Genomic DNA, 26,739 nt, shown 5'->3' with positions numbered 1-26,739 from the left:
ATTAAATGCTGTACTTTTATGATAAAATATCACTGTAGTATAAAGTTTTTACGTTTTACATAAATTTCACCCAAAAGCCAAATATCACAAAACTTTTTATGAGTACTGTATATGTTTTTGGTAAAGCCTTACAGTGTTACAATATGTAATTGTATCAATCTAGATAATGTTTGAATTGCAAACTTCTCTAAATCTGATGTTTTTTATTAGCCATGCAAATTTTATTCTGTACAAATCAACCTCTACATTCGATTTTCAAGAGCTTTAAACGTTACTGCAGATGTCGGTCAGCAGAGGGAAATATAGGTTTCTAGTACTAATCCCTTTAATGTTCTGTGCTTGGATGAAGAGCTGCGATTATGAAAAAATGATGCCTCAGTAGAAGGTTAAGGAAATGTCTCTTTCAAGGCTTAAGGACATAGATAAGCATTTGAATGTGTAAATTCCCCCAGCAGTAGATTAAACTATTTTGAGCTAAAGCTCCAAAGGGGGATGCAAGTGAATTAACCCATTTTCCTCTAGGCACACGGCTTTTTTTTTTTAACTTGTCCCTCTGTATAGGAAAGTGTAACAGACTATGCTTAGCTATTCAGTAAATTAAAGGGAATTTGTCACCAGGTATTTGCCACCTAATGTGAGAAAAGCATAATGTAGAGACAGAGAACCTGATTCCTGTGATGTGTAACTTACTGAGATGCTTAGTTTATTTTTGATAAAATTACTGTTTTATTAGCAGGAGATTATCATTAGCTGAATAGGAATTCTGCTGCCATGTTGTCTTCCGTATTCGTGAGCTGTGTATTATTATTATTATTATTATTATTATTATTATTATTATTTATTATTATAGCGCCATTTATTCCATGGCGCTTTACAAGTGAAAAAGGGTATACGTACAACAATCATTAACAGTACAAAACAGACTGGTATAGGAGGAGAGAGGTATAAGTATAAGTATAAGACCACCTCCACTGCTGATTGGCAGCTTTCTGCATACACTGTACATAGGCAGAAAGCTGTGACTCAGTGGAGGGGGGGTTATACAGTGCTCCACATTCAGAGGACTGCTAAATCTACTGTAGATAAATCAATGATTTTTATCAAAATAACTGCAACCAGCCCAGTAAGTGACCAATAGCTGGAATCAGGATTTCTGCCCCACATTATATTGCTCTCACATGGGGTAGCAAAATCTTAGTGACAGATTCCCTTTAAAAAGGTTTACTGGTACATATTAATCCAAAGCCAAAAGTATGCTGATTTGTCATATGCTGGGTGCATTGGGGGCTATACATACATTTAGTGGAGACCTGGGCAAACGACAGCATGTGTGGTGTCCCTGAGTGTATCAGGGTGCCACAGGGTACTGCAATCCTTATCCAGGGCCTACCCTCCGTTGTTCCAGGTTCCTAAGAAACCGGTGTCACTACCATAAGCACCACAAATCCCAATCACACCTCACATCATGACCTGTCAGAAACACCAGTGGGTTGGTTAAGCTGGAATAGGGCCTTACACCTAGGGGTCAGGCAGACTGGTGGGAGGTAGGAAGGAGGAGAGTAGTGAGAGCCCTCAAAGAGTGAGGAGCTGGAGTAGTAGCTCCCGGGGAGCTAGACAGAGGTTGGGTCGCAGACTGTGGTCCGGGATCAGAGCAGTCGGGGACCGGTAGCAGTGACATTGGAAGGGTGCGATGGACATAGTCTAGGAGGACTGTCGGCATCAGAAACCCAAAAGAACTGACCGATACCGAGCACGACAGGGTACAGGACCCTCGATCAGGAGCCGATTCAACGTCCTGATAATTAACCTGGGAGAGGGAGGGAGAGTCTCTTCACAAACTTCCCTAAGAGCTCAGAGATTCAAGGCGACAGTACACCGCGAGGGATAGGGCTTTCCAGTAAATTGGCCCACTAAAATCCCAAGTACCAGCCATCAAGAGCACAGCTACACTAAAAATATAGTGAGTGGGGCCCCAACAGCTTCAAGCCAAGGGGCCACAACAGAGAACTAACTTGTGCACGAAGGCGGCTCCGGATTACCAAGTGGCACCGGTGGGAGCAGACACCTAGACGGGCTCCCCGTAGAGACTGTGATGCACAGAGTCTTTGGTTTATCCATCGGGGGGTTCGCCCATCACTAATGCTCAGTAGTGCAGGGTCTAGCCCAGCCCCTGAAAAGGACGTTACTGATGACTATTCATTTCAGAGTGCGACAGAGGCTGCACAAGTGACCGCAACCTCTGCCCCCTAATTTTAATTTGAGTATCGCAGCATGCACTAGGGATTATCAAGCGAAGTGTCGACAAATAGTAAGTGTGTTAAAAAAAAAGTTACATAGAGTAGTGAGTGAATGATGGGGAATTTTTAACTGCAGTCTATAAGAAATGAGATTAGATAGACAAACCTTAGGCTGTGTGCACATGGTGCGTTTTTGTAGCTTTCTTTCTTGCAGATGTTCACAAGATATTCTGCAAGGATATCCTTATGCCAGCAAAGTCTTTGAGAAACCTAATATGTTGTGCATATGTTCAGGATTTTTTTCTTGCAGAATTTGTTGCAGAAAAAATCTGCAACGTGTAAATTCCTTTTGCATTTTTAGCTGTGTTTTCACCATTGAAAGCAATGAAAAAATTCTATAAAAACCCCCACTATAAATCGCGTCAAAAATACGCGGCAAACCGCAGCAAAAATGGCACAGATATTCAAGCTCTACTGCAGGCTCAATGTGCATCATTGTCACTGCAAATTATCCATCAACATTGGAATGAAATTAAACGCTATGGCAGGAGACCTAGGAGGACCCCACTGCTGACATAGAGACCTAAAAAAGATAGACTGCAGTGGACAAATGAGACCAAGATAAAGCTTTTGGTTTATGTTGTTCATTCAACTGTTTACTGAAAACGGATTGAGGCTTACAAAGAAAAGAACAAAGTACGTCAAATCACTTTATACATGGCTGGTCCCATAGGACCTCTTAAAAATGGGCTCCATTAGTAACCTTCTTAAACATGGCTGCCCCATTAGGACGTCTCAAAAATGGTTCTGGTTTTGATACACTTAAAGGGAATCTGTCACCAGGTTTTTGCCACCTAATCTCAGCATAAAGTAGGGACAGAGATCCTGATTCCAGCAATATGTTAGTTACTGGTCTGCTTAATGTAGTTTTGATAAAATCACTGATTAATCAACAGTAGATTATCATTAGAGGACTACTTGGCATGCTTCCAGGTAGTCCAAGATATTCAGGAGCTCTGCATAACTGCTAGATCTGCAGCAGAGAAAACATTGATTTCATCAAAATGACAGCAAACAGCCCAGTAAGTGACACATCGCTGGAATCAGGGTCTGTGACCCTACATAATGCTGCTCTCAGATGGGGTAGTAAAAACCTGGTGACAGATTCCATTTAAGCAGCTCTTGAGAACAGTTGTCATTTATTAATTAATTTTACTAGTATTTATATATTTGTGCATTGTACTTTTCATTTTCCTTTTGATTCTTTCCTTTTGGTTTCTCTATCTTTTACTCCCCTTCATTTGTGTTTTTAACCCCTTCATGTGTTACCTTATGCCTAGTGATAATCGCTTTAAACATAGCTGCTTCCATAGGACCTCTTAAAAATTTCCGCCGGTAATAACCTCCTTAAAACATGGCTGTCTTCATAGAACTTCTTAAAAATGGCCGCCGGTGTGCACATGCTCTGTGCTACTCCACGCCGCTCTTGTCATATGCAGCCTCCTTATTGTCAAGGTGCATACACAGGACGTCATTCAGGGCGTTTTCCCCCACATGTGCCCTCCCAGAGACGCCATTTATGTGACAGGTGTATTCAGGCATGGTTATGACATCTATAGACCAAAAATAATGAGAAACTGGAGTGATAAAGCAAAAAAAAACAAAGAAAAAACTCCTAAAAAGATTTTTATTCAATATTAAAATAGTAATTATAAAAAAGCTATATTGCTTCTCAAATGTCCACTTAGTACAGACCGGTCACGTGGAGTGAGTGCAGAAGAGGGTAGAGACGATTAGTGAGATGAGTAATGGTATCTTACTTAGAATTAATAAATCAACTATAGTAGTTGTTGTTTTGGGGTAGTCGTGCTACTTGTTATGGGGGGTTACTATCCCTCCCTATCGCCTACCTACCAGCGGAGGTGCACCATAAAGTTCCGGGTACCCCCCGCTCCTCGTCGTCTCACCCTGTTCTCTCCCTGCAACCCGCCAGTTGCCAGAAAAACACCCATCACTAATAAGAGGTTAAATAGTGCCAAATGTCTCAGGTCAATATTATCAATTTACTAAGGTTGCCATAAATATAGCAACCATAATCCAGCTGAACAGGCCATTCAGCCTGCACAGCCGTGAGAAAAGCAAGGTTCATAATTGTAATCAAACCAAGCTAAGCCTAGACAGAAATAGCAACAAATCCCAGCAGGGATGACTTATCTGCTGGGACCATCCAGCGAAGTATCCCAACGCGTTTCCCCCCTATACGTTTAATTAGGGGTTCATCAGGGGAAGTTCAATGGTTTCAAGTCCAAAGAAAGACCATCTCGGAAAAATGAAAGACCGAGATGGTCTTTCTTTGGACTTGAAATAATTACAATTATGAACCTTGCTTTTTTCACGGCTGTGCAGGCTGAATGGCCTGTTCAGCTGGATTATGGTTGCTATATTTATGGCAACCTTAGTAAATTGATAATATTGACCTGAGACATTTGGCACCATTTAACCTCTTATTGGTGATGGGTGTTTTTCTGGCAACTGGCGGGTTGCAGGGAGAGAACAGGGTGAGACGACGAGGAGCGGGGGGTACCCGGAACTTTATGGTGCACCTCCGCTGGTAGGTAGGCGATAGGGAGGGATAATAACCCCCCATAACAAGTAGCACGACTATCCCAAAACAACAACTACTATAGTTGATTTATTAATTCTAAGTAAGATACCATCACTCATCTCACTAATCATCTCTACCCTCTTCTGCACTCACTCCACGTGACTGGTCTGTACTAAGTGGACATTTGAGAAGCAATATAGCTTTTTTATAATTACTATTTTAATATTGAATAAAAATCTTTTTAGGAGTTTTTTTCTTTTTGGTTTTTATGGTTATGACCTCTCCAGTGCTGTTACGCCACTGCACTGACTCCCAATACTTCCTATAAATATCTGACCCCATATGACTCCTGACACTATTCTAGAGAAAGCTAAATATATAATATGAAACGGGCGTTGAGGTGTTCACCTGAAAGTTTGCTCAAGCACCTTATTATGTGTATGTTTGCTGCTATGTATCATGTTATATTACTTGTCTAGCTGACACTCTTTGGTTTACTGGCAATTTTACTGTGCACTATTTTATTTTACCTGGATATTATTGTTTGGCCAGTTTATGCTAGTGTTTTATTAGCTATTTGGATTACAATTTTGTAATGCGTTATTATTAGCCTGTATTCTCTGGGGACTTTGGATCTTCATTTATACCTCTGTTATATTTAATAATGTTATTGATTTTTAGTTATACTATCTGAAGCTAGTACTTCAATTTTTTTCTATATGAGTAAAAAGAAAAGAACACAGTACCTACAGTCAGATATGGTGGAGGTTCAAAGATGTTTTAGGGTTTTGCGTCCTCTGGAACTGGCTGCCTTGACTGTGAGCAAGGCATCATGAAATCTGAAGATTACCAAAGGATTTTGGGTGGCAATGTAATGCCCAGTGTTAGAAAGCTTGATTTGCTTCCTACGTCATGGGTTTTCCAGCAAGACAATGACCCCAAACAAACTTCAAGAAGCATCAAAAACTGGATGGAAACAAAGTACGGGAGAGTTCTGAAGTGACCACAAAAAGTACAGATCCGAATCCCATTGAACACCTATGGAGAGATCTTAAAATTGCTGTTGGGAGAAGGCGCCTTCAAATATGAGAAACCTGGAGCAGTTTGCAGAAGAGTGGCCCAAAATTCCAATTGAGAGGTGTAAGAAGCTTGTTGATGGTTATAGGAAACGATTGATTGCAGTTATTTATTCCAAAGAGTGTGCAACCGAATATTAACTGAGGGTGCAAACGATTTTTTCCTGATAATTCTGAGTTTTGTGTGAATTATGTCCAATTTGCCTTTTTCTGTTTTCGTCTTTTTTTATGTTGTTCCAATACACACAAAGTGAATAAACGTTTGTATAACAAAACATGTGTAATTGCAATAATTTTCAGGGAGAAAGACTTCATTTTCTGGAACAATTTTAAGGGTGCCAACACTTTCAGTCATGATTGTATGTGAAATATACCAAGGTATGAAATATGAAAGCATACCTAAATTCTAAGAACAGGAATAAGTGATTGAGTACATTTTGTATACAGAATCTAGTGCTGCATATACTGTATGTATATACACATAAAAATAAATCGTTTCTCAGCTAACCAATAACTGTTTTTAACTTTTAGTTCTTTCAAGAAGTGGATACATCATTTTGGAAGAGATACCATTTTTGCCCTATCATCGGGTCATGGGAAGTGTGGAGTGGCAGTGATTAGGACCAGTGGCCCTGCTAGTCAAGAGGCCTTACACCTTCTAAGCAAGTGGCAAGCATTGCCTCCTCCAAGACAAGTCAAACTTGCATCCCTTTTCTGTCCAAAGTCTGGAGAGCTATTGGACAAAGGACTGGTGGTATGGTTTTCAGGTGAGTTTTCAGTACAATTAGTGATACAAGCTTTTCTTTTGTTTTACTATCTGGTGTATAAGAATATTTGAAAGGCTGTGGATGTATTTGACATGGAAAATGATGACTTTTACTTATGTACAGTGGGTACGGAAAATATTCAGACCACTTTCAATTTTTAACTCTTTGTTTCATTGCAGTCATTTGGGAAATTTCAAAAAAAGTTCATTTTTTCTCCGTAATGTACATTCTGCACCCCATCTTGACTAAAAAGAAAACAGAACTGTAGAAATTTATTAAACAAGAAAAATTGAAATATCACATGGGCATAAGTATTCAGACCCTTTTCTCAGACACCCATTTTAAGTCAAATGCTATCCATTTCCTTGTGATCCTTTGAGATGGTTCTACTCATTTATTGGAGTCCAGCTGTGTTTAATTAAACTGATAGGTGTGTGCCTTTCCAAATCAAGTCCTGTCTATATAAGACCTCACAGTGCATGTCAGACCAAATAAGAATCATGAGGTCAAAGGAACAGCCCAAGGAGCTCAGAGACAGAATTGTGGCAAGGCACAGATCTGGCCAAGGTTACAAAAGAATTTCTGCAGTACTCAAGGTTCCTAAGAGCACAGTGGCCTCCATAATCCTTAAATGGACGAAGTTTGGGACCACCAGAATTCTTCCTAGACCTGGCCGTCCAGCCAAACTGGGCAATCGTGGGAGACGAGCCTAGGTGAGAGAGGTAAAGAAGAACCCCAAGATCACTGTGGCTGAGCTCCAGAGATGCAGTAGGGAGATGGGAGGAAGTTCCACAAAGTCAACTATCACTGCAGCCCTCCACCAGTCAGGCCTTTATGGCAGAGTGGCCCAACAGAAGCTTCTCCTCAGTGCAAGAAAGCCCGCATAGAGTTTGCAAAAAAAAAACCAAAAAAACCCACATGAAGAACTCACACTTTGAGAAATAAGATTCTCTGGTCTGATGAAACGAAGATTGAACTTTTTGGTGATAATTCTAAGCGGTATGTGTGGAGAAAATCAGGCACTGCTCATCACCTGCCCAATACAATCCCAACAGGGAAACATGGTGGTGGCAGCATCATGCTGTGAGGGTGTTTTTCAGCTGCAGGGATAGGACGATTGTTTGCAATTGAAGGGAAGATGAATGCGGCCAAGTACAGAGATATCCTGGAAGAAAACCTCTTCCAGAGTGCTCTGGACCTCATACTTGGCCGAAGGTTCACCTTTCAACAAGACAATGACCCTAAGCACACAGCTAAAATAATAAAGGAGTGGCTTCAGAACAACTCTATGACCATAATTGACTGGTCCAGCCAGAACCCTGATCTAAACCTAATTGTGCATCTCTGGAGAGACCTTAAAATGGCTGACCACCAACGTTCTCCATCCAACCTGACGGAACTGGAGAGGATCTGCAAGGAGGAATGGCAGCGGATCCCCAAAATTATGGTGTGAAAAACTTGTTGCATCATTCCCAAGAAGACTCCTAACTGTACTAGCTCAAAAGGGAGCTTCTACTCAATACTGAGCAAAGGGTCTGAATACTTATAACCATGTGATATTTCAGTTTTTCTTGTTTAATAAATTTGCAAACCTTTCTACATTTCTGGGGTTTTTTTTCTGTCAACATGGGGTGCAGAGTGTACATTAATGAGAAAAAAATGAACTTTTTTGAATTTACCAAATGGCTGCAATGAAACAAAGAGTGAAAAATGTAAAGGGGTCTGAATACTTTCCGTACCCACTGTAATTGGCTAAACTTACTTGAAAAAATTTCATGATTCAGTTGTCCATCTTCATTAATATTCCGCCCCCCCCCACTATGGTTTGGGTATGTGAAACCGTGTCAACACTACTAAATATATTGGTCTAAGTCACTTGATCACTTGGATGGCTGTCTATCGAACTACAAACCTGCATAAAACAAATGTGATATCATCAGGTCTGTTTGTTACAGGGGAAATATGCGTTTTAAAAATATATAGCTAAATCATGCCCCTCTGTGGTATATACCACGATAAATACTATATATGATATATGGGGTCCACCTCTTTGCTTAGTGCAGACCTAATGCTGCAACTAAAGTGGGCTTCACACGCTACGATATCGTTAATGAATTATCGTCGGGGGTCACGTTGTTTGTGACGCACATCCGGCGTCATCAACGAGATCGCAGCGTGTGACACTTTTGAGCGACCTTAAACGATCGCAAAAGCGGTCAAAATCGTTTGCCGCGGAGAGGTCGTCCTGAAACAAAAAATCGGTTTCTGCTTATTAGCGATGTTGTTCGTCGTTCCTGCGGCAGCATTCATCGCTGTGTGTGACACTGCAGGAGCGACGAACATCTCCTTACCTGCGTCCACCGGCAATGCGGAAGACAGGAGGTGGGCGAGATGTTACGTCCCGCTCATCTCCGCCCCTCTTCTGCTATTGGACGCCTGCTGTGTGACGCCGCACGAACCGCCCCCTTAGAAAGGAGGCGGTTCGCCAGCCAGAGCGACGTCGCAGGGCAGGTAAGTGCGTGTGACGGGTTCAAGCGAGGTTGTGCGGCATGGACAGTGATTTGCCCGTGACGCACAACCGACGGGGGCGGGTACGATCGCTTGCGATCTCGCTAGCAAGATCGCAGCGTGTAAAGCCCGCTTAAAAGTTTGGCCTGCCCCTATCAGACATTAATGACATAAGGTATGAATAACTTTTTAAGTTTGGTTATCTCTCCATGTCCAATTATATGACTATTTCTGTCTTAGAGAGCGAAGGGTGAAAAATGTCATATTCTACTTATATATACAGGGCAACAGTGACCTCTTCAGGCTTCTGTCTGGTACTACAAAGAGCATTTGTACTGTAATAATGTACTTGCAATAAAGAAGGGCTGTTATTTGTACCTGGACACTCAAGTTTTTGACAACTGAGCATTAAATATTTTGTATTGAATATACAGTTAGGTCCAGAAATATTTGGACAGTGACACAATTTTCGCGAGTTGGGCTCTGCATGCCACCACATTGGATTTGAAATGAAACCTCTACAACAGAATTCAAGTGCAGATTGTAACCTTTAATTTGAAGGTTTGAACAAAAATATCTGATAGAAATTGTAGGAATTGTACACATTTCTTTACAAACACTCCACATTTTAGGAGGTCAAAAGTAATTGGACAAATAAACCAAACCCAAACAAAACATTTTTATTTTCAATATTTTGTTGCGAATCCTTTGGAGACAATCACTGCCTTAAGTCTGGAACCCATGGACATCACCAAACGCTGGGTTTCCTCCTTCTTAATGCTTTGCCAGGCCTTTACAGCTGCAGCCTTCAGGTCTTGCTTGTTTGTGGGTCTTTCCGTCTTAAGTCTGGATTTGAGCAAGTGAAATGCATGCTCAATTGGGTTAAGATCTGGTGATTGACTTGGCCATTGCAGAATGTTTCACTTTTTTGCACTCATGAACTCCTGGGTAGCTTTGGCTGTATGCTTGGGGTCATTGTCCATCTGTACTATGAAGCGCCGTCCGATCAACTTTGCGGCATTTGGCTGAATCTGGGCTGAAAGTATATCCCGGTACACTTCAGAATTCATCCGGCTACTCTTGTCTGCTGTTATGTCATCAATAAACACAAGTGACCCAGTGCCATTGAAAGCCATGCATGCCCATGCTATCACGTTGCCTCCACCATGTTTTACAGAGGATGTGGTGTGCCTTGGATCATGTGCCGTTCCCTTTCTTCTCCAAACTTTTTTCTTCCCATCATTCTGGTACAGGTTGATCTTTGTCTCATCTGTCCATAGAATACTTTTCATGAGGTGTTTTTCAGCAAATTTAACTCTGGCCTGTCTATTTTTGGAATTGATGAATGGTTTGCATCTAGATGTGAACCCTTTGTATTTACTTTCATGGAGTTTTCTCTTTACTGTTGACTTAGAGACAGATACACCTACTTCACTGAGAGTGTTCTGGACTTCAGTTGATGTTGTGAACGGGTTCTTCTTCACCAAAGAAAGTATGCGGCGATCATCCACCACTGTTGTCATCCGTGGACGCCCAGGCCTTTTTGAGTTCCCAAGCTCACCAGTCAATTCCTTTTTTCTCAGAATGTACCTGACTGTTGATTTTGCTACTCCAAGCATGTCTGCTATCTCTCTGATGGATTTTTTCTTTTTTTTCAGCCTCAGGATGTTCTGCTTCACCTCAATTGAGAGTTCCTTAGACCGCATGTTGTCTGGTCACAGCAACAGCTTCCAAATGCAAAACCACACACCTGTAATCAACCCCAGACCTTTTAACTACTTCATTGATTACAGGTTAACGAGGGAGACGCCTTCAGAGTTAATTGCAGCCCTTAGAGTCCCTTGTCCAATTACTTTTGGTCCCTTGAAAAAGAGGAGGCTATGCATTACAGAGCTATGATTCCTAAACCCTTTCTCCGATTTGGATGTGAAAACTCTCATATTGCAGCTGGGAGTGTGCACTTTCAGCCCATATTATATATATATAATTGTATTTCTGAACATGTTTTTGTAAACAGCTAAAATAACAAAACTTGTGTCACTGTCCAAATATTTCTGGACCTAACTGTATATTTGTTTTAAATTAAAGCATACAGGCCCTAATTCATCACAGCGATTACACCAGAATTCTGGCATAAATCAATTTGAAAAGTAGTAACATATTTGCACAACATGGATTTTCTCAAATATTTTGTGACTGCTGGAGTTTTCACAGTAATTTTGTCCAACTCTGCCAAAAACAGTGAAGCTTAGGTGCAATGGAGTGTGACAATAGCTTGTCGAAGTCATGCTACAGTGGGGAAAATAAGCTTTCTGGCATAAGTAACAACATACAGTGAGGAAAATAAGTATTTGATACGCTGCTGATTTTGCAAGTTTTTCCACTTCCAAAGAATGGAGAGGTCTGAAATTTGTATCGTAGGCACACATCAATTGTGACAAAAAGAATTTAAAAAAAATCCAAAAAAATCACATTGCATGATTTAAAAAAAAAATAAAAATAAAAAATTGCATTATATTACATAAAATAATTATGTGATACAATAGCAAAACATAACTAATATTTGGTACAGAAACCTTTGTTTGCAATACATAGGTCAAACGTATCCTGTAGTTCCTGTCCAAGATGCACATGCTGCAGAAGGAATTATGGCCCACTCCTCTATTCAGATCCTCTCCATATCATTCAGGTCACTCCTCCATACAGATCTTCTCCAAATCTTACAGTTTTCGGGGATGTCAATGGACAACATTGAGTTTCAGCTCCCTCCAAAGATTTTCTATTGGGTTCAGGTATGGAGACTGGTTAGGCTATTGTGGGTCCTTGATATTCTTCTGACAAAGCCACTCCTTAGTTGCCCTGGCTCTGTTTCAGGTCATTGTCATGCTGGAAGTCCCAGCCATGACCCATCTTCAATGCTCTTACGGAGGGAAGGAGGTTGTTGGTTAAAATCTTGCAATACATGACCTTATCCATCCTTCCTTCAATACAGTTTTGGTTTCATCTGACCACATGACCTTCTCCCATGCCTCCTCTGGATCATCCAGGCAGTCATTGGCGAACTTCAAAAGAGCCTGGACCTGTGCTGGCTTGAACAGGGGGACCTTGCGTGCCCTGCAGGATTCTAATCTATTACGACATAGAGTGTTACGAATGGTAATCTTTCAGACTGTGGTCCCAGTTTTCTTCAGGTCATTGACCAGGTCTTCCCATGTAGTTCTGGGCTGATTCCTGACCTTTCTCAGAATCGTCCTTACCCCACAAGGCTAGATCTTGCAGGGAGCCCCAGACCAAGTAAGATTGACAGCCATCTTGTATTTCTTAGATTTTGTAATAATTGCCCAAACAGTTGTTGCTCTCTCACCAAGTTGCTTGCCTATTGTCCTGTAGCCCATCCTAGCCTTGTGTGGGACTACAATTTTGTCCTTAGTCTTCTTAGACAGCTCTTTGGTCTTGGCCATGGTGGAAAGGCTGGAGTGTGATTGAGTGTGTGGACTGGTGTCTTTTATACAGGTAATGAGTTCACCCAGGTGCAATTAATATAGGTGATGAGTGCAGAGTAGGAGGGCTTCTTAAAACAAAAAAAAAAAAAAGATCTATGAGAGACAGAATTCCTGCTGGTTGGTAAATGATCAAATACTTATTTCATGCAATAAAATATAAATTTATTAGTTAGAAATCATACAATGTGATTTTCTGGATTTTTTTTTATTCTATCACAGTTGAAGTGTATGCATGATAAATATTACAGACTTCTCCATTCTTTATAGGTGGGAAAACTTGTAAAATTGGCAGTGTATCAGATACTTATTTTCCGCACTGTATGTGGGTTTTTTTATGCCAGAAAGCTCTGACTATTGACTGTAGTAAGAATTGTGGTGAGGCTTATGGTGGCTAATGCAGCTAATAAGGCACCTCTGACTCCAGTGCGCCCCCTAAAGACCAGTGTGAACACCAGTCTTGATGAATCGGGGCTGTAATGTTTTGAACAAAGAGGATGAATAATTTGTGATACAGTAGATCGGACCATTACTCATGTAAGCAATGCCAGCACATTTTGATTCTTGTCATAATTTTTTTCAAAATGTTCTAGTCTTCTAGATAATAAAATGGTAAATATTCTGATTCACCGAACAGCTTAGGCTGCGTGCCCACAATCAGGGTGCATAGCGTTTTGGATGCAGTGTGTTTCAGCTGTGTCCAAAACTCTGCATTGTACAGTACAAGCACAGTGGATGGGATTTATAGAAATCGAACGCTCACTGTGCGTGCACTGCCCACAGGGAACACTGACCTGTGGTGTGGTGCGACCCAAGCATGTTAATTCTTTGCAGACACGCAAATGTTTTCCGCAAAGAGAACACGGTGAGAAACTAAAGCTTCCCGAGCCCGGATCATGGGCACAAGCAGCTCCTGTAGAGGAGACTCGTGGCACCGCAAGTAGGACCCGTCACATCCAGGACGCAGCGGGTCATGATTGTGTGCACATACCCTTATTGTTTTGTTTTATTTTGTTTCAGGTCCTCATAGCTTCACAGGAGAAGACTGCTGTGAATACCATGTGCATGGTGGGCCAGCGGTAGTCAGGGGGGTACTTCAGGCTTTAGGTATGTTATAGAAATGTTACCTTTTATCAGTCAATAACTGTATTTCACGATATAAAGTCCTGTATACAAATAGATGTGGTTATAAATTTGATAATGGTTGGGCACGGCGGTTATCTATAGCAGACACTGCGCTGTAGGATTCCTAGCAGAGCTCTCTGTATAACTAGTTCTATCATATGTCTGCATAAGGTGTTACTTAATGACATTCCGGGAAAGGGGATGATGGGCATAGGGACCGGTATTATTGGGTGTTGTGTATGAGATTGTATGTATGAAGTGTATGGCTAGATCATGCTTTAGTTGTTAATTATTTTTATGCAACTATTGATGTAAAGTCAGACATTGAACTTATTGATTGTAATGGTTGTTATTGTTAACATGTTCATTGTATTAAAAATAATGGAAGATAAAGCCTTTTAAAAAAAAAATAAAAAAAAAAATTCATTGAACAGAATGGGGGAAAGCTGACTATGTAAAGGAAATCAGAAGTCCTCAAACCTCATCAAAGGCACTGTCTTTGGCTATTACTGTGTCATTATATGTAGCACAGTATACCAGTTGTATTACTGTAATGTGGATTTATTACAACTGATTGACTGTGGTATGTTTGGGAATGGAGGTAAAGGAATTGTCTAGGCTCCTCACTTGATTAGGTAGGATATCTAGAAAGAGTTAAGGCCGCTTTACACGCTGCGACATCGCTCAAGCGATCTCGTTGGGGTCACGGAATTTGTGACGCATATCCGGTTTAGCGATGTCTTTGCGTGTGACACCTATGAGCGATTTTGAATCGTCGCAAAAACGGTCAAAATCGCTCATCGGTGACATGCCCCCCTATTCTCGAATATCGCTGCTGCTCGGTGTACAAAGTAGTTTGTCGCTCCTGCGGCAGCACACATCGCTATGTGTGACACTGCAGGAACGAGGAACCTCACCTTACCTGCGTCCGCCCGCAGTGAGGAAGGAAGGAGGTGGGCAGGATATTACGTCCCGCTCATCTCCGTCCCTCTGCTTCTATTGGGCGGCGGTTCGATGACGCTGCTGTGACGTCGCTGTGACGCTAAGTGAACCGCCCCCTTAGAAAGGAGGTGGTTCGCCGGTCACAACGACGTCGCTAGGTAGGTAAGTAGTGTGACGGGTCCGCGCGATGTTGTGCGCCACGGGCAGCGATTTGCCCGTGTCACACAACAGATGGGGGCGGGTACGCATGATGGCGATATCGGTACCGATATCGCAGTGTGTAAAGCGGAGTTAAGTGTAACAAATAATTTTGTAAATGGTTTTGTCTAATAAGTTTGAAACCTGTCTAGCAGTCCGAGCAAAAAATCCCCACATTTCACTTTTATTACCCAAAATTCCTGCAATGATTACAGGGCATACAATTGAACTTAAGAGAACACAGCACTGCCATCGGCAACTTGTCAACTGTAGTCAACAATGAAAAATGTCCACCACCTACTACCCTGTTTCCCCGAAAATAAGACATCCCCTGAAAATAAGACCTAGTAGAGGTTTTGCTGAATTGCTAAATATAAGGCCTTCCCGGGAACTAAGACGTAGAAAAGTTTATGTTTGGAAGCATGCCCGCTGAGCAGAACACCAGGGCATGCATCTGTGATTCTTTTTAGCCCGCCGCCGTTGTCCCCTACCTTCACTGTCCGTTGCAGAGCAGTTGCATGCAGGACATGAAGACCGCTTGTTATGCGAGGAAGCCAAAAACATTTTCTAGTCTGGGATGCAGCCAGCACACACCATGCTAAAGACATGAAGAAATTTCTTCCCGAAAAAAAATAGATCAAATAATGATTCCCGCTGGAATGACGACCTGTCTCCAGACTCTTGATATTGCAATAAACAAGCCATTTAAGGCCAATTTGAGCATGGAAATTAATGACAACATTGAAAATAGAATGGAGAGAAATCAGCGTGGAAACTTTGTGAAGAATAAAATGGAAGACGATGTGACTTGGATGAAGAAATCATGGGAGAAAATCACTGACAGTTGCATTGCAAATGGACTACGAGCAGGCTACATAGACAAGTACTCATTTAAGGACAATGCCATTGTCAAACATGAGAGATTTGGGCCAATGATTCTGAAAGAAATGGAGTCACAAGAAATTCACCAGGAAAGGGTTTGGATTGTTATGATGATGTTCCAGAAGTTGATGGCATGAGTATCATAGATTAAATCTTGCTTTGTGTTCATAAATATCGGGATCGGTGTACCATAAATTGTTGTACATGGAAGCTGCCGATTTTATAAACTTTCCTTTCTTGGATTTCAAAAGCTGTACATCCGAGCGGACCACTAAAGGTATGTATAGAATCAGCCTGATAGTGCCAGTATAGCACTGGCTTTAGGTTGTATACAAAAGTCTTAGTGATTGGTTCCCTTTAATATAAGACACTGTCTTATTTTCGGGGAAACAGGGTATTTATAGGAGCCCTCTGTGCTCACAGTTTGGTTTTTATGTTACCGGCTGCTATTTTTATAACAAACACGATGGAATATATTAGTAGTATGGTGGCTACACAGTCATATGACAAGTACTTCCGATCATCCCTCCAAAAGACGTTAACAACAAAAGCTGCAAATGCTTCATCTATCATGAAAGGTTAAGGATTTTTACTTTCAACTTCCAATCACCCAATTATTTCTGAGTTGTAATATGTTTGTCATGAATGTTGAACTAGGAATACAAGTAAAATATATCTTTGTACCGTGTTAGCCAGAAGAGATAAAAAAAATGTTTAAAAGAACTGAAGTCCTCAGTGGTTGATACCTTTTAATGGCTAACTGAAAAGATGGTAATAATTGCAAGCTTTCCAGACTACTCAGGTCTCTTCATCAGGCATGGTATAACACAAAATCTGAAGAGTCACATATTTATACACAACAGGACTTAGAATAGTGCAGTAAGCATAAGTCCTGTTGTGTATAAATATGTGACTCTTCAGATTTTGTGTTATACAGAGCCTGATGAAGAGACCTGAGTAGTCTGGAAAGCTTGCAATTATTACCATCTTTTCAGTTAGCCATTAAAAGGTATCAACCACTGAGAACTAGGAATAATAAGTTTTTATATATTTTTTTGCTTTATTTCTAAATTCTCATTTTTTTTTTAAATCTTATATTTGTATATTTTTGTAAGTGAAAATACATTCATAATCAAATTATTTCATTAACTTCTACTTGGTCATAAAAAAGGGGTAACATTTCACAATCTCTTGTTCTTGTAGGATCTTTGCAAATGTTTCGTCCAGCAGAGCCAGGTGAATTCACCAAAAGAGCTTTCCAGAATGGAAAACTGGATCTGACAGAAGTTGAAGGACTTGGAGATCTTATTCATGCAGAGACTGAGGTTCAGAGAAGGCAGGCCTTGCGTCAGATGTCCGGTGAGCTTGGACAGCTCTACCAGAAATGGAGCCAACAGCTAATCAGGGTTAGATGACCTATGAGAAACTGTATCGTCATAATATGTGAGGCATTATAGTTTCATAATATGATGATTCCATGTTGTATATTTTTATTTCTTTATTCTTCCTTTATTCTTATATTTGTTGTACATTATAAAATCAGCTGTAGCTAATGGGTGAAGGGTGCACAGTCAAAAGGCATGACCCCATAATCTACACAAAGACTGACTCAGTAATATGAGATTGCCTTGATGTGGCGACAGGGCAGATATAGAAATGGCCATTTTTGTATACTAAATATCTAATTTTTTTGTTAGATTTCCTTTAGTAGTAATGCATATCTATAGTCTTACATTTGTGGTTTGCATGTTTTAGCATTTCAGAGTGCAACTGTTTTGTTCATGTTCAGCTATGCACCTGTTCACACAGCATGTTAGGGAGTGCCCTCAGTCTTTCTCTTCTACTATATAGAAACATAAGTAAGGTTGTGTGCTCAGGTGAGATTATTTTTCCATGTAGTAGAAAAGTTAGCCCCCAGAATTGATATTACTGGTGGGACCTTGGTAACCTATCATGTTTTTCCAAAAATAAGACACTGTCTAATATTGTTTTTTTCCCTAAAAAAAGTGCAAGGGATTATTTTCGGGGTATGGCTTATTCCTGTGGAAACATGGGTGGGGCAAGTTTACCCCCCCCCCCAAAGCAGACCTCTCTCTCTTCCCAGGAGAATCATACTTTCCAGACCCCAGACGTCTCCGTGGCTCCCAGGTCCTCCTGCTATCCTTGGCGGGTGCTCCTAGCAGATATGCTCTACGCAGTCTGCCCCCTCACATACAAAAGACCACGCACACACACCTACATCAGATCGCACACCCACAGACATCAGATTGTGCACACATACAAACATACATACACACACACTCACACACCCAAACACATCAGATCGCACACAAAATCACAAGTCAGATCACACATACTCACCACATCCGGTGATACCGATTGCTTTCGGCCGGCAGGGAAAGATGGCATGCAGTGCAGTGAAACGCATGGACCTGCGGTGGAAAGCATAGTGGACCTGTGGTGGAACGCACAGTGGACCTGTGGTGAGACGCATCGATGCGTTCTACTGCCAAGTCCTTCATGTGTTCCACCGCAGGTCCTCGCGCTCCACTGCACTGTGTCCCAGGTTTCCCTTGCTAGCCAGAAGCAAACGGTATCGCTGCATTTAGTGAGTGAGTGTATGTGATCTGACATGTGATTGTGTATGCAATCTGATGTGTGATTCGATGTGTGATCTGATGTGTGTGTGTGCGTGCGATCTAATTTTGTGAGTGTGTGTGATCTGATGTGTGTGTGGACGTGCGTTTCACTGCAGGTCCTCCCGTTCAACGTCTAGTGAGTATGATTGCGGGGTCTTCTTTCTTCTCTCTTTTGGGGGTGTCTGCTTTCTATAATGAAATGTCCTCCAGTATCTTTAACTTTTTTAGCTGCACGGACACTTCATTATTGAACTGCGACTAGGGCTTTTTTTTGGGATAGGGCTTATGTTTAAGTCTTACCCTGAAAATGCTGAAAATCCCTGCTAGGGCTTATTCTGGGGGGAGGGCTTATTTTTGGAAAAACATGGTAGTTTGACACTGGCCTCAGCTGGCTACCTGTTCACCGCATGCAACATCCTTTTCCTCTATTTTCACTCTTTGTGGCTTCGGGCCTTCTGATGTCACAACACAATTTTGTCAGATTCACTTATCACTAGTCATTAGTCTACTACCTATAACTTGTAACATACAATGTGGTCACATTCAATTTTCTGGTCTAATACCGGTGTACTTTGTTACTTGCCAGGCACTTGCTCACATTGAGGCCTTCATAGATTTTAGTGAGGATGATAATGTGGAGGAAGATGTCTTAGTAGCAGGTAAGAGTTTCCCGTAGACACATTATATAACAGCATGAACACTTGTTTAAAAAAACTAATCTAGGTGCCTGTGTTCTGTATAGGTTGTGTACGAATAAATGAAAAATAGATAAATTGAAAAATATCACAATCATCATAAAAGCAGCTACTTCAGAATTCTCAGTCTTAATTTATTTTTACATTTGTTTGAATCAGTAACTAATAATCTCATCTATACCCTTCTTGCTGTTATCACTTTGTGTTAGGGGGTGAAGCTCTGAGACCGACCAGATGCTAGGCATGTGCTGCTTAAGACTTGCATTCCAAGGGGGAATCTAAAGCGTTAATGGCACGGCCTTAGGATATACCCTAGGATTTGCTTAATGTACGTTACTGTTCAAGAGTTATCTGAATGGTGCCGCTATCCTGACATATCATGTTGTCAGGTCCTGAAGGCCTTCCTGGCTTGATTGACAATGCTGTTTATTATTATTATTATTATTATTACTTATTATTATAGCGCCATTTATTCCATGGCGCTTTACAAGTGAAAGGGTATACGTACAACAATCATTAACAGTACATAACAGACTGGTACAGGAGGAGAGAGGAGTTTATGAGGGGTTCTGTAAAGCATCACTCCAGCATTTATTTTATTTCATCCTGGAGTGGTATCACTAATATAACTTCCCTACCCCTAGTAATTTTCTTATCAGCTGCCAACTTCTGCTCATTCCGGCACTGCTCCGGTCCCCATCTTCCATCTTGTGACCGCAGCTTCTGACAGACCATATGTCAAAGGTAAAGGTCACAAGCTCTTAATGTAAGTCTATGATGGCCTCAGTCTGGCTCTTATAGACTTACATTGAGAAGGGACCCTCAGTTCTCCAGCAAAGACTGGAGTGGTCCGGCAGGTCACAAACAGCAGATGACTACTAAAGCGGCTGATAACAGAAGATGGTGGTCGCAAAGTATCTTACAAAGGGTAGGGAACTTACTTTCATGATACTCCTCCAGCTTTTAAATTTTAAAAAAAATCTGACGAGGTGCTTTAAATCACATCTAATAATTAATTATTAAGATCGGTCTTGAATGTATTGCCATTTAAATTCATAATAAACATTTGTTATAGACATGTTGAAAAATAGACTAAAATGCATAATTTGCAAATAAAAATCTATCAAGTCATCTACACTTTTAACCTATTTTATTAAAATATCAGTTGATGAAGTGATTGAAAAGCTACAAAAAGAACTGGAGGAGCATCTTTGTGACAACCGGCGCGGGGAAAGGTTGAGAGATGGAGTCCAAGTTGTCCTGACCGGAGCTACCAATGCAGGAAAAAGCAGCCTTCTCAATGAAATTAGTAAGTGCTGATCAGTTGGAAAATACATTCTGAAAGAAGGAAACCATGGCAATCATGTATTCTTCATAAAATGTAGACTGAACCTTTTTTAATTTTTACATTTCACCATTGTATATTAGGACTTTTTTCTTTCCCCTTCAATATGAACTTCATGTTTGGGCTTCAGTGGAGCAGCAGAAGCTTAGCTGCGTTAGGCCTCTGTCACACGTTCAAGCCTCCGGTACATGTTTGGCAGTTTTTTTCACGTACCGGAGACACGTACACACGGGGACCAATGTTTTCCTAATGTATTGGACACGCGTAAGTATTTTTGAACGGAACACGTGTCTGTTTCGTACTTGCGTGTGTCCGTGAGTCTCTCACGCTGACATGTCCGTTTTTCTCTGGCATCACGGGTGTCACACGGGCCGCACCCCATACCACACGGATGTCGTGTGGATGCGATCCCGTGTGACACGCGCCGGAGAAAACTCATGTGTCAGAGAAAAAAAATAACAAATCTTTACTCACCTTCTCCTGCCCTCCTGTCTCTGTTGCTGCTGTCACTTGCTGTCGACCGCTGCTCATTATGCTCATTTAATATTCACTTCACTGCGGCCGGAAGAAGCAGCAGCGGGGAGTCGGCAGGACCGGACACCGAAGATCAGTACCCTGGACAGCAGCAAGGACCACGTGAGTATGCAAATTACCGGTTCTCCGTGTGTTATCGCGGATAGCACACGGAGAACATACGTGGCCCACACGTACCGGAGACACGTACTTACCTAACGCAACACGCAAGGAAAATGCGTGTCTTGCGGCACGTGCGTGATGTTCACATGTGTGTGGCAGAGGCCTTAGGTGTTACTTGTCAGCTTTTTTGACATACACATGTGGTCAAAATTGTTGGTACCCCTCGTTTAATGAAAGAAAAATCCTCAATGGTCACAGAAATAACTTGAATCTGACAAAAGTAATAAATAAAATCTTTGAAAATGAACAAATGAAAGTCAGACATTGCTGCTTTTCTGCTTCCACAGAATTTAAAAAAAAAATAAAACTCATGAAATCGGCCTGAACAGAAATGATGGGTCCCTCCTTAACTTAATATTTGGTTGCACAACCTTTTGAGGCAATCATTGCAATCAAACGATTCCAGTAACTGTCAATGAGACTTCTGCACCTCTCGACAGGTATTTTGGCCACTCCTCAAGAGCAAACTGCTCCAGTTGTTTCGTGTTTGAAGGTTGTCTTTTCCTGACGCCATGTTTCATCTCTTTGCAAAGATGCTCAATAGGATTTAGGTCAGGGCTCCTAGAAGGCCACTTCAGAATACGGTGAATGCTTTCCTCTTAGCCATTCTTGGGTGTTTTTAGCTGTGTATTTTGGGTCATTATCCTGTTGCAAGACGCATGACGTGCGACTGAGACCAAGCTTTCTAACACTGGGCAGCACATTTCTCTCTAGAATCCCTTGATAGTCTTGAGATTTCATTGTACCCTGCACAGATTCAACACACCCTGTGCCAGATGCAGCAAAGCAGCCCCAGAACATAACAGAGCCTCCTCAATGTTTTACAGTAGGGACAGTGTTCTTTTCTTGATGTGCTTCATTTTTCCGTCTGTGAACACAGAGCTGATGTGCCTTGCCAAAAAGTTCAATTTTTGTCTCATCTGTCCATAGGGCATTCTCCCAGAAGCTTTGTAGCTTGTCAACATGTAGTTTGGCAAATTCCAGTCTGGTTTTTTTTTTTACGTTTTTTTTTTTTCAACAATGGTGTCTTCCTTGGTCGTCTCCCATGAACCCACTTTTGCTCAAACAACGATGGATGGTGCGATCTGACACTGATGTTCGTTGAGCTTGAAGTTCACCTTTAATCTCTTTAGAGGTTTTTCTGGGCTCTTCTGTTACCATTCGTATTATCCGTCTTTTTGATTTGTCATCAATTTTCCTCCCGTGGCCACGTCCAACAAGGTTGGCTACAGTCTCATGGATCTTAAATTCCTGAATACCATATACAACTGTAGTCACAGGAACAACAAGCTGCTTGGAGATGGTCTTATAACCTTTACCTTTAACATGCTTGGCTAGAATTTTCTTTCTAATCTCCTGAGACAACTCTTTCCTTTGCTTCCTCTGGTCCATGTTGAGTGTGGCACACACCATGTCACCAAATAGCACAGTGAGTATATGTAGCCCTATATACAGGCCCACTGACTGATTACAAGATTGTAGTCACCTGTGGTGCTAATTAGTGTACACACCTTGATTTTACATGTCCCTTTTGTCACATTATTTTCAGGGGAACCATAATTTCTGTCCAGGCCTGTTTCATGAGTTTTATTTTTTAACTACTTCTGTGGAAGCATGATTGAAAAGTAATGTCTGACTTTCATTTGTTCATTTTCATAGATTTTTTATTTGTTATTACTGTTGTCAGATTCAAGTTCTTTCTGTGGCTATTGTGGATTTTTCTTTCATTAAAGAAGGGGTACCAACAATTTTGACCCCGAGTGTATCTACCGTACTGTATATTTTTAGACCTCCTGACATAACAATGATGGTACATGTTTTCTTAGAACTAAACGTTGTTGTCTTAGGGGTACTTTGCACACTACGACATCGCAGGTGCGATGTCGGTGGGGTCAAATTGAAAGTCGCTGTCGAGATCGGAGTGTGTAAATCGTTTTTGATACGATTAACAAGCGCAAAAGCGTCGAAATCGTATCATCGGTGTAGGGTCGGTCATTTCCATAATTTCGGAAGGACCGATGTTACGATGTAGTTCCTCGTTTTCCTGTGGCAGCACATATCGCTGTGTATGAAGCCGCAGGAGCGAGGAACATCTCTTACCTGCGTCCTGCAGCTCACGCCGGCTATGCGGAAGGAAGGAGGTGGGCAGGATGTTTACGTCCCGCTCATCTTTGCCCCTCCGCTTCTATTGGCCGCCTGCCGTGTGACGTCGCTGTGATGCTGCATGACCCACCCCCTTAGGAAGGAGGCGGGTCGCTGGCCAGAGTGACGTCACAGGGCAGGTAAGTCCATGTGAAGCTGCCGTAGCGATAATGTTCGCTACGGCAGCTATCACAAGAGATCGCAGCTGCCACGGGGGCGGGGACTATCGTGCTCGGCATCGCAAGCATCTGCTTGCGATGTCATAGTGTGCAAAGTACCCCTTAGTTTTAGTCTTAGTTTTAGTCAGATTTATAATTTTGACACATGGCCGGTCATAAATCTGGTGTATGTTTTTAGATTATCTAGTCTCTATTTCCACCACCTTTTTACTTTAGTTTGTGCCAGAAAAGTGTTCCACAATTCTAGTGCATTTTTGGCTCAGTGTTTCACAAAAAAGACTACTCTCCATCTCAGCCAGGCTATGCCCCCTTGTAAGACATGACGCATAAAGTGTCTAAAAGAAATTGTAAATATGATGTATGTTTTGCAAAACTTTTTTTGCTCACAAATTATACCAAAATTGTGGCTCATTTACCATCATACCAGGTCTTGTGCAGTTCATTCAGTTCTCCTCCTGAATAGGTATGTATAAATGGCCAATTGCATATTGTCATCACTTTGCCAAGCGCACACTGGTGTTAGCGACATAGACACAGCCTAGATATCTAAAAGACTTTACAGAGCTTTTTAACGAGATGATGCCATCGTAGATAAGAAACATTTATTTTTAATTTTCATGATCCTGGATGCATTGAGCCCCTCTGTCTTAGCTTCTGAGTCCCAGCCAGTCAGACACTATAGGCACAAGATGGCGCCGAGGGACCGGAGAGGCTTCGGTAAAGTATGAAAATGCCACAAGGTGAGTATAAGACAGGGGGCTTACATTTAAAGTGCCACTCCAGCGGGGGACAAAAAAATAAAACGCTGTATAAATAATCAGGACTAGTGTCTGACTCCATCACATCTCGTCATATAGACAGGCATGAACAGCACCAGTCTTGATGAATCCGGCCCCATATGTTGATTTCACTGTACAAATTTCCTTTAAGAACATCCCAAGACTAAAGCTACAAGTAGAAATCTAATATATAAGAAGCCACATTTATGTGTACGGACCTGTGATTCATTGACCATTATGGTCACTTGTTATTGCACAGGCTTTCTCTTTTAAGCCATTTTACCAGGGGACACATCATGTGCAATCTATCACATGTCCACAAGGTGGTATTGCTGGTTATGGAAACATACATTCAGAAACCGGACTGTAAAGCGTTTATTCCCTTCTCGATGTAACAAATATTTCAGTTCGATATTCTTTTTCTACCTTCAGATTTCATATAATGTTTATTTTTAACTGAGATTCGCATCTAATCTGTCACCATGCATTTGCCACTTAATTGGAGAGCAGCATAATGTAGAGATAGAGACCTTGATGCAGGCGATGTGTCAGATACTGCATTGGTTGCTGTAGTTTTGATACAATCACTGTTACAGTATATCAGCAGGAGATTATTATTATAGAGCTAATAAACCTGAGGCCATGTATACTTCCACCACTAATAAGCAGCTTTCTGCCTATGCACAGTGTACAGAGGTAAGTTATCAATCAGTGGTGGAGGTAGGGTTTTACAGGGGTTGGCATTCAGAGAACTGGTAAATCTGTAGCAAATTAAACAGAGATTTTATCAAAACTGCAGCATCCAGTAATGTAACTGACACAGCACCTGAATTGGGGTTTCTGTCTATAAATCATACTGGGCTTGCAAGAACCTGGTGACACATTCACATAAACTGCCCTACTTTGACATCAAACCCGTACACATGTCACAAACACCACACGGATGTTACATTATCGGCTAGATGATGTCTAGGAGCCTCATTCTTAGGGGTACTTTGCACGTTGCGACATCGCTACTGCGATGTCGTCGGGGTCAAATCGAAAGTGACGCACATCCGGCGCCAGTAACCACGTCGCAACGTGTAAAGCCTAAATGCACCGATAAACGATTGCAATATCGTTGTAAATCGGTGATCTGTGCAGTGTCGGTCATTTCCATAATTTCGCTGCAGCGACAGGTACGATGTTGTTCCTCGTTCCTGCAGCAGCACACATCACTGTGTATGAAACCGCAGGAGCAAGGAACTTCTCCTTACCTGCCTCCACCGGCTATGCGGAAGGAAGGAGGTGGCTGGGATGTTTACGTCCCGCTCATCTCCGCCCCTCCGCTTCTATTGGCCGCCTGCCGTGTTACGTTGCTGTGACGTCGCACGACCCGCCCCCTTAGGAAGGAAGCGGGTCGCCGGCCAGAGTGACGTTGCAGGGCAGGTAAGTGCATGTGAAGCTGCCGTAGCGATAATGTTCGCTACGGCAGCTATCACAAGATATCGCATGTGCGACGGGGCGGGGACTATCGCGCTCGGCATCGCTATCATGGCTAGCGATGCCGCAGCGTGCAAAGTACCCCTTAAAAGTACAGAAACCCAAGCTATGGCATTTTTATTCTGGAAAAAGCATGCTACCTAAGCCCTACCATTTATTACTCAAGCCTTATCCCAAAACCAATGCTGTTCTCTAAATGTCTAGTACTAGTGATGTTCTTGCTTGAATTGTTGCACATTGTACTGCTGACAACAGAGATGTCACCTATTCTACATGGCAGTACCCATACTGTACATACATTAGTGCCTGAAAAGTGGTAAAAAGCATGTCATTGCCCATACAATTGTAAAAAAATGATGTTAGTGACATAGCAGTGTGTTAAGGGTTGGCGGCTTAGAGGGAAAATGGTACATACAATTCTAAGCGCAATCCGGGGTCCACCGTGCTATGGATGGATATAGCTGCTAAGAGCACAACTGCAGACTTCAGTATAATTAGGTTCAAATTAACAGAGCATAAAATGGTCAGTGTTACTTGCAAACTCCCTCTTCTATGAACAACCGTGATGTCAGGTGACTACCGCGGTTGAAAAAGAGCACCAATTAACAAATAGAAGTACGGGTGCAGCAGAGTCCCACCACGAGCATCTGCGCGGTAGCACCTGCTACAAATAACAAGGTTCAGACCAACGGCTCGCTTTACCAGCGCAGCCGCCTAATAAAGTAAAGGTACAGATAACAGTACGCTTAACCAGCGCTGTTTTACTGGTAGAAGTGTAGCAGGCTCTGGAAGAACAGTGTCTTCACCAGCACTGTCACAGCCACTAGGATTGCGAGTATCAGTACGTTAGACCGCACAGTCACCGGCTATAACTACTAGGTAGTGATGTAGCAAGAGACCTGCCTAAGAGACGCTCTCGCCACCAGGCAAGTAAAGATTGAG

The 26,739-nt window shown here is 41.8% G+C and overlaps 1 protein-coding gene across 1 annotated transcript in view; it reads left to right on the top strand.

The window, feature by feature from the left end:
• GTPBP3 (GTP binding protein 3, mitochondrial) overlaps positions 1-26,739 on the top strand; it is a 110,398-nt gene that overhangs the window by 30,453 nt on the left and 53,206 nt on the right. Inside the window, exons 3-7 of the mRNA XM_075315487.1 lie at positions 6,450-6,685; positions 13,714-13,800; positions 17,044-17,246; positions 19,066-19,138; positions 20,340-20,483. Coding sequence (XP_075171602.1) covers positions 6,450-6,685; positions 13,714-13,800; positions 17,044-17,246; positions 19,066-19,138; positions 20,340-20,483 — 743 coding nt within the window. The remainder of the gene's footprint in view (positions 1-6,449; positions 6,686-13,713; positions 13,801-17,043; positions 17,247-19,065; positions 19,139-20,339; positions 20,484-26,739) is intronic.

The sequence above is a fragment of the Anomaloglossus baeobatrachus genome, chromosome 1 (assembly GCF_048569485.1).
Source record: "Anomaloglossus baeobatrachus isolate aAnoBae1 chromosome 1, aAnoBae1.hap1, whole genome shotgun sequence".
NCBI lineage: Eukaryota > Metazoa > Chordata > Amphibia > Anura > Aromobatidae > Anomaloglossus > Anomaloglossus baeobatrachus.
Note: the sequence above shows the minus strand (reverse complement) of the source record. Positions and strands in the feature narration are given on the sequence as shown.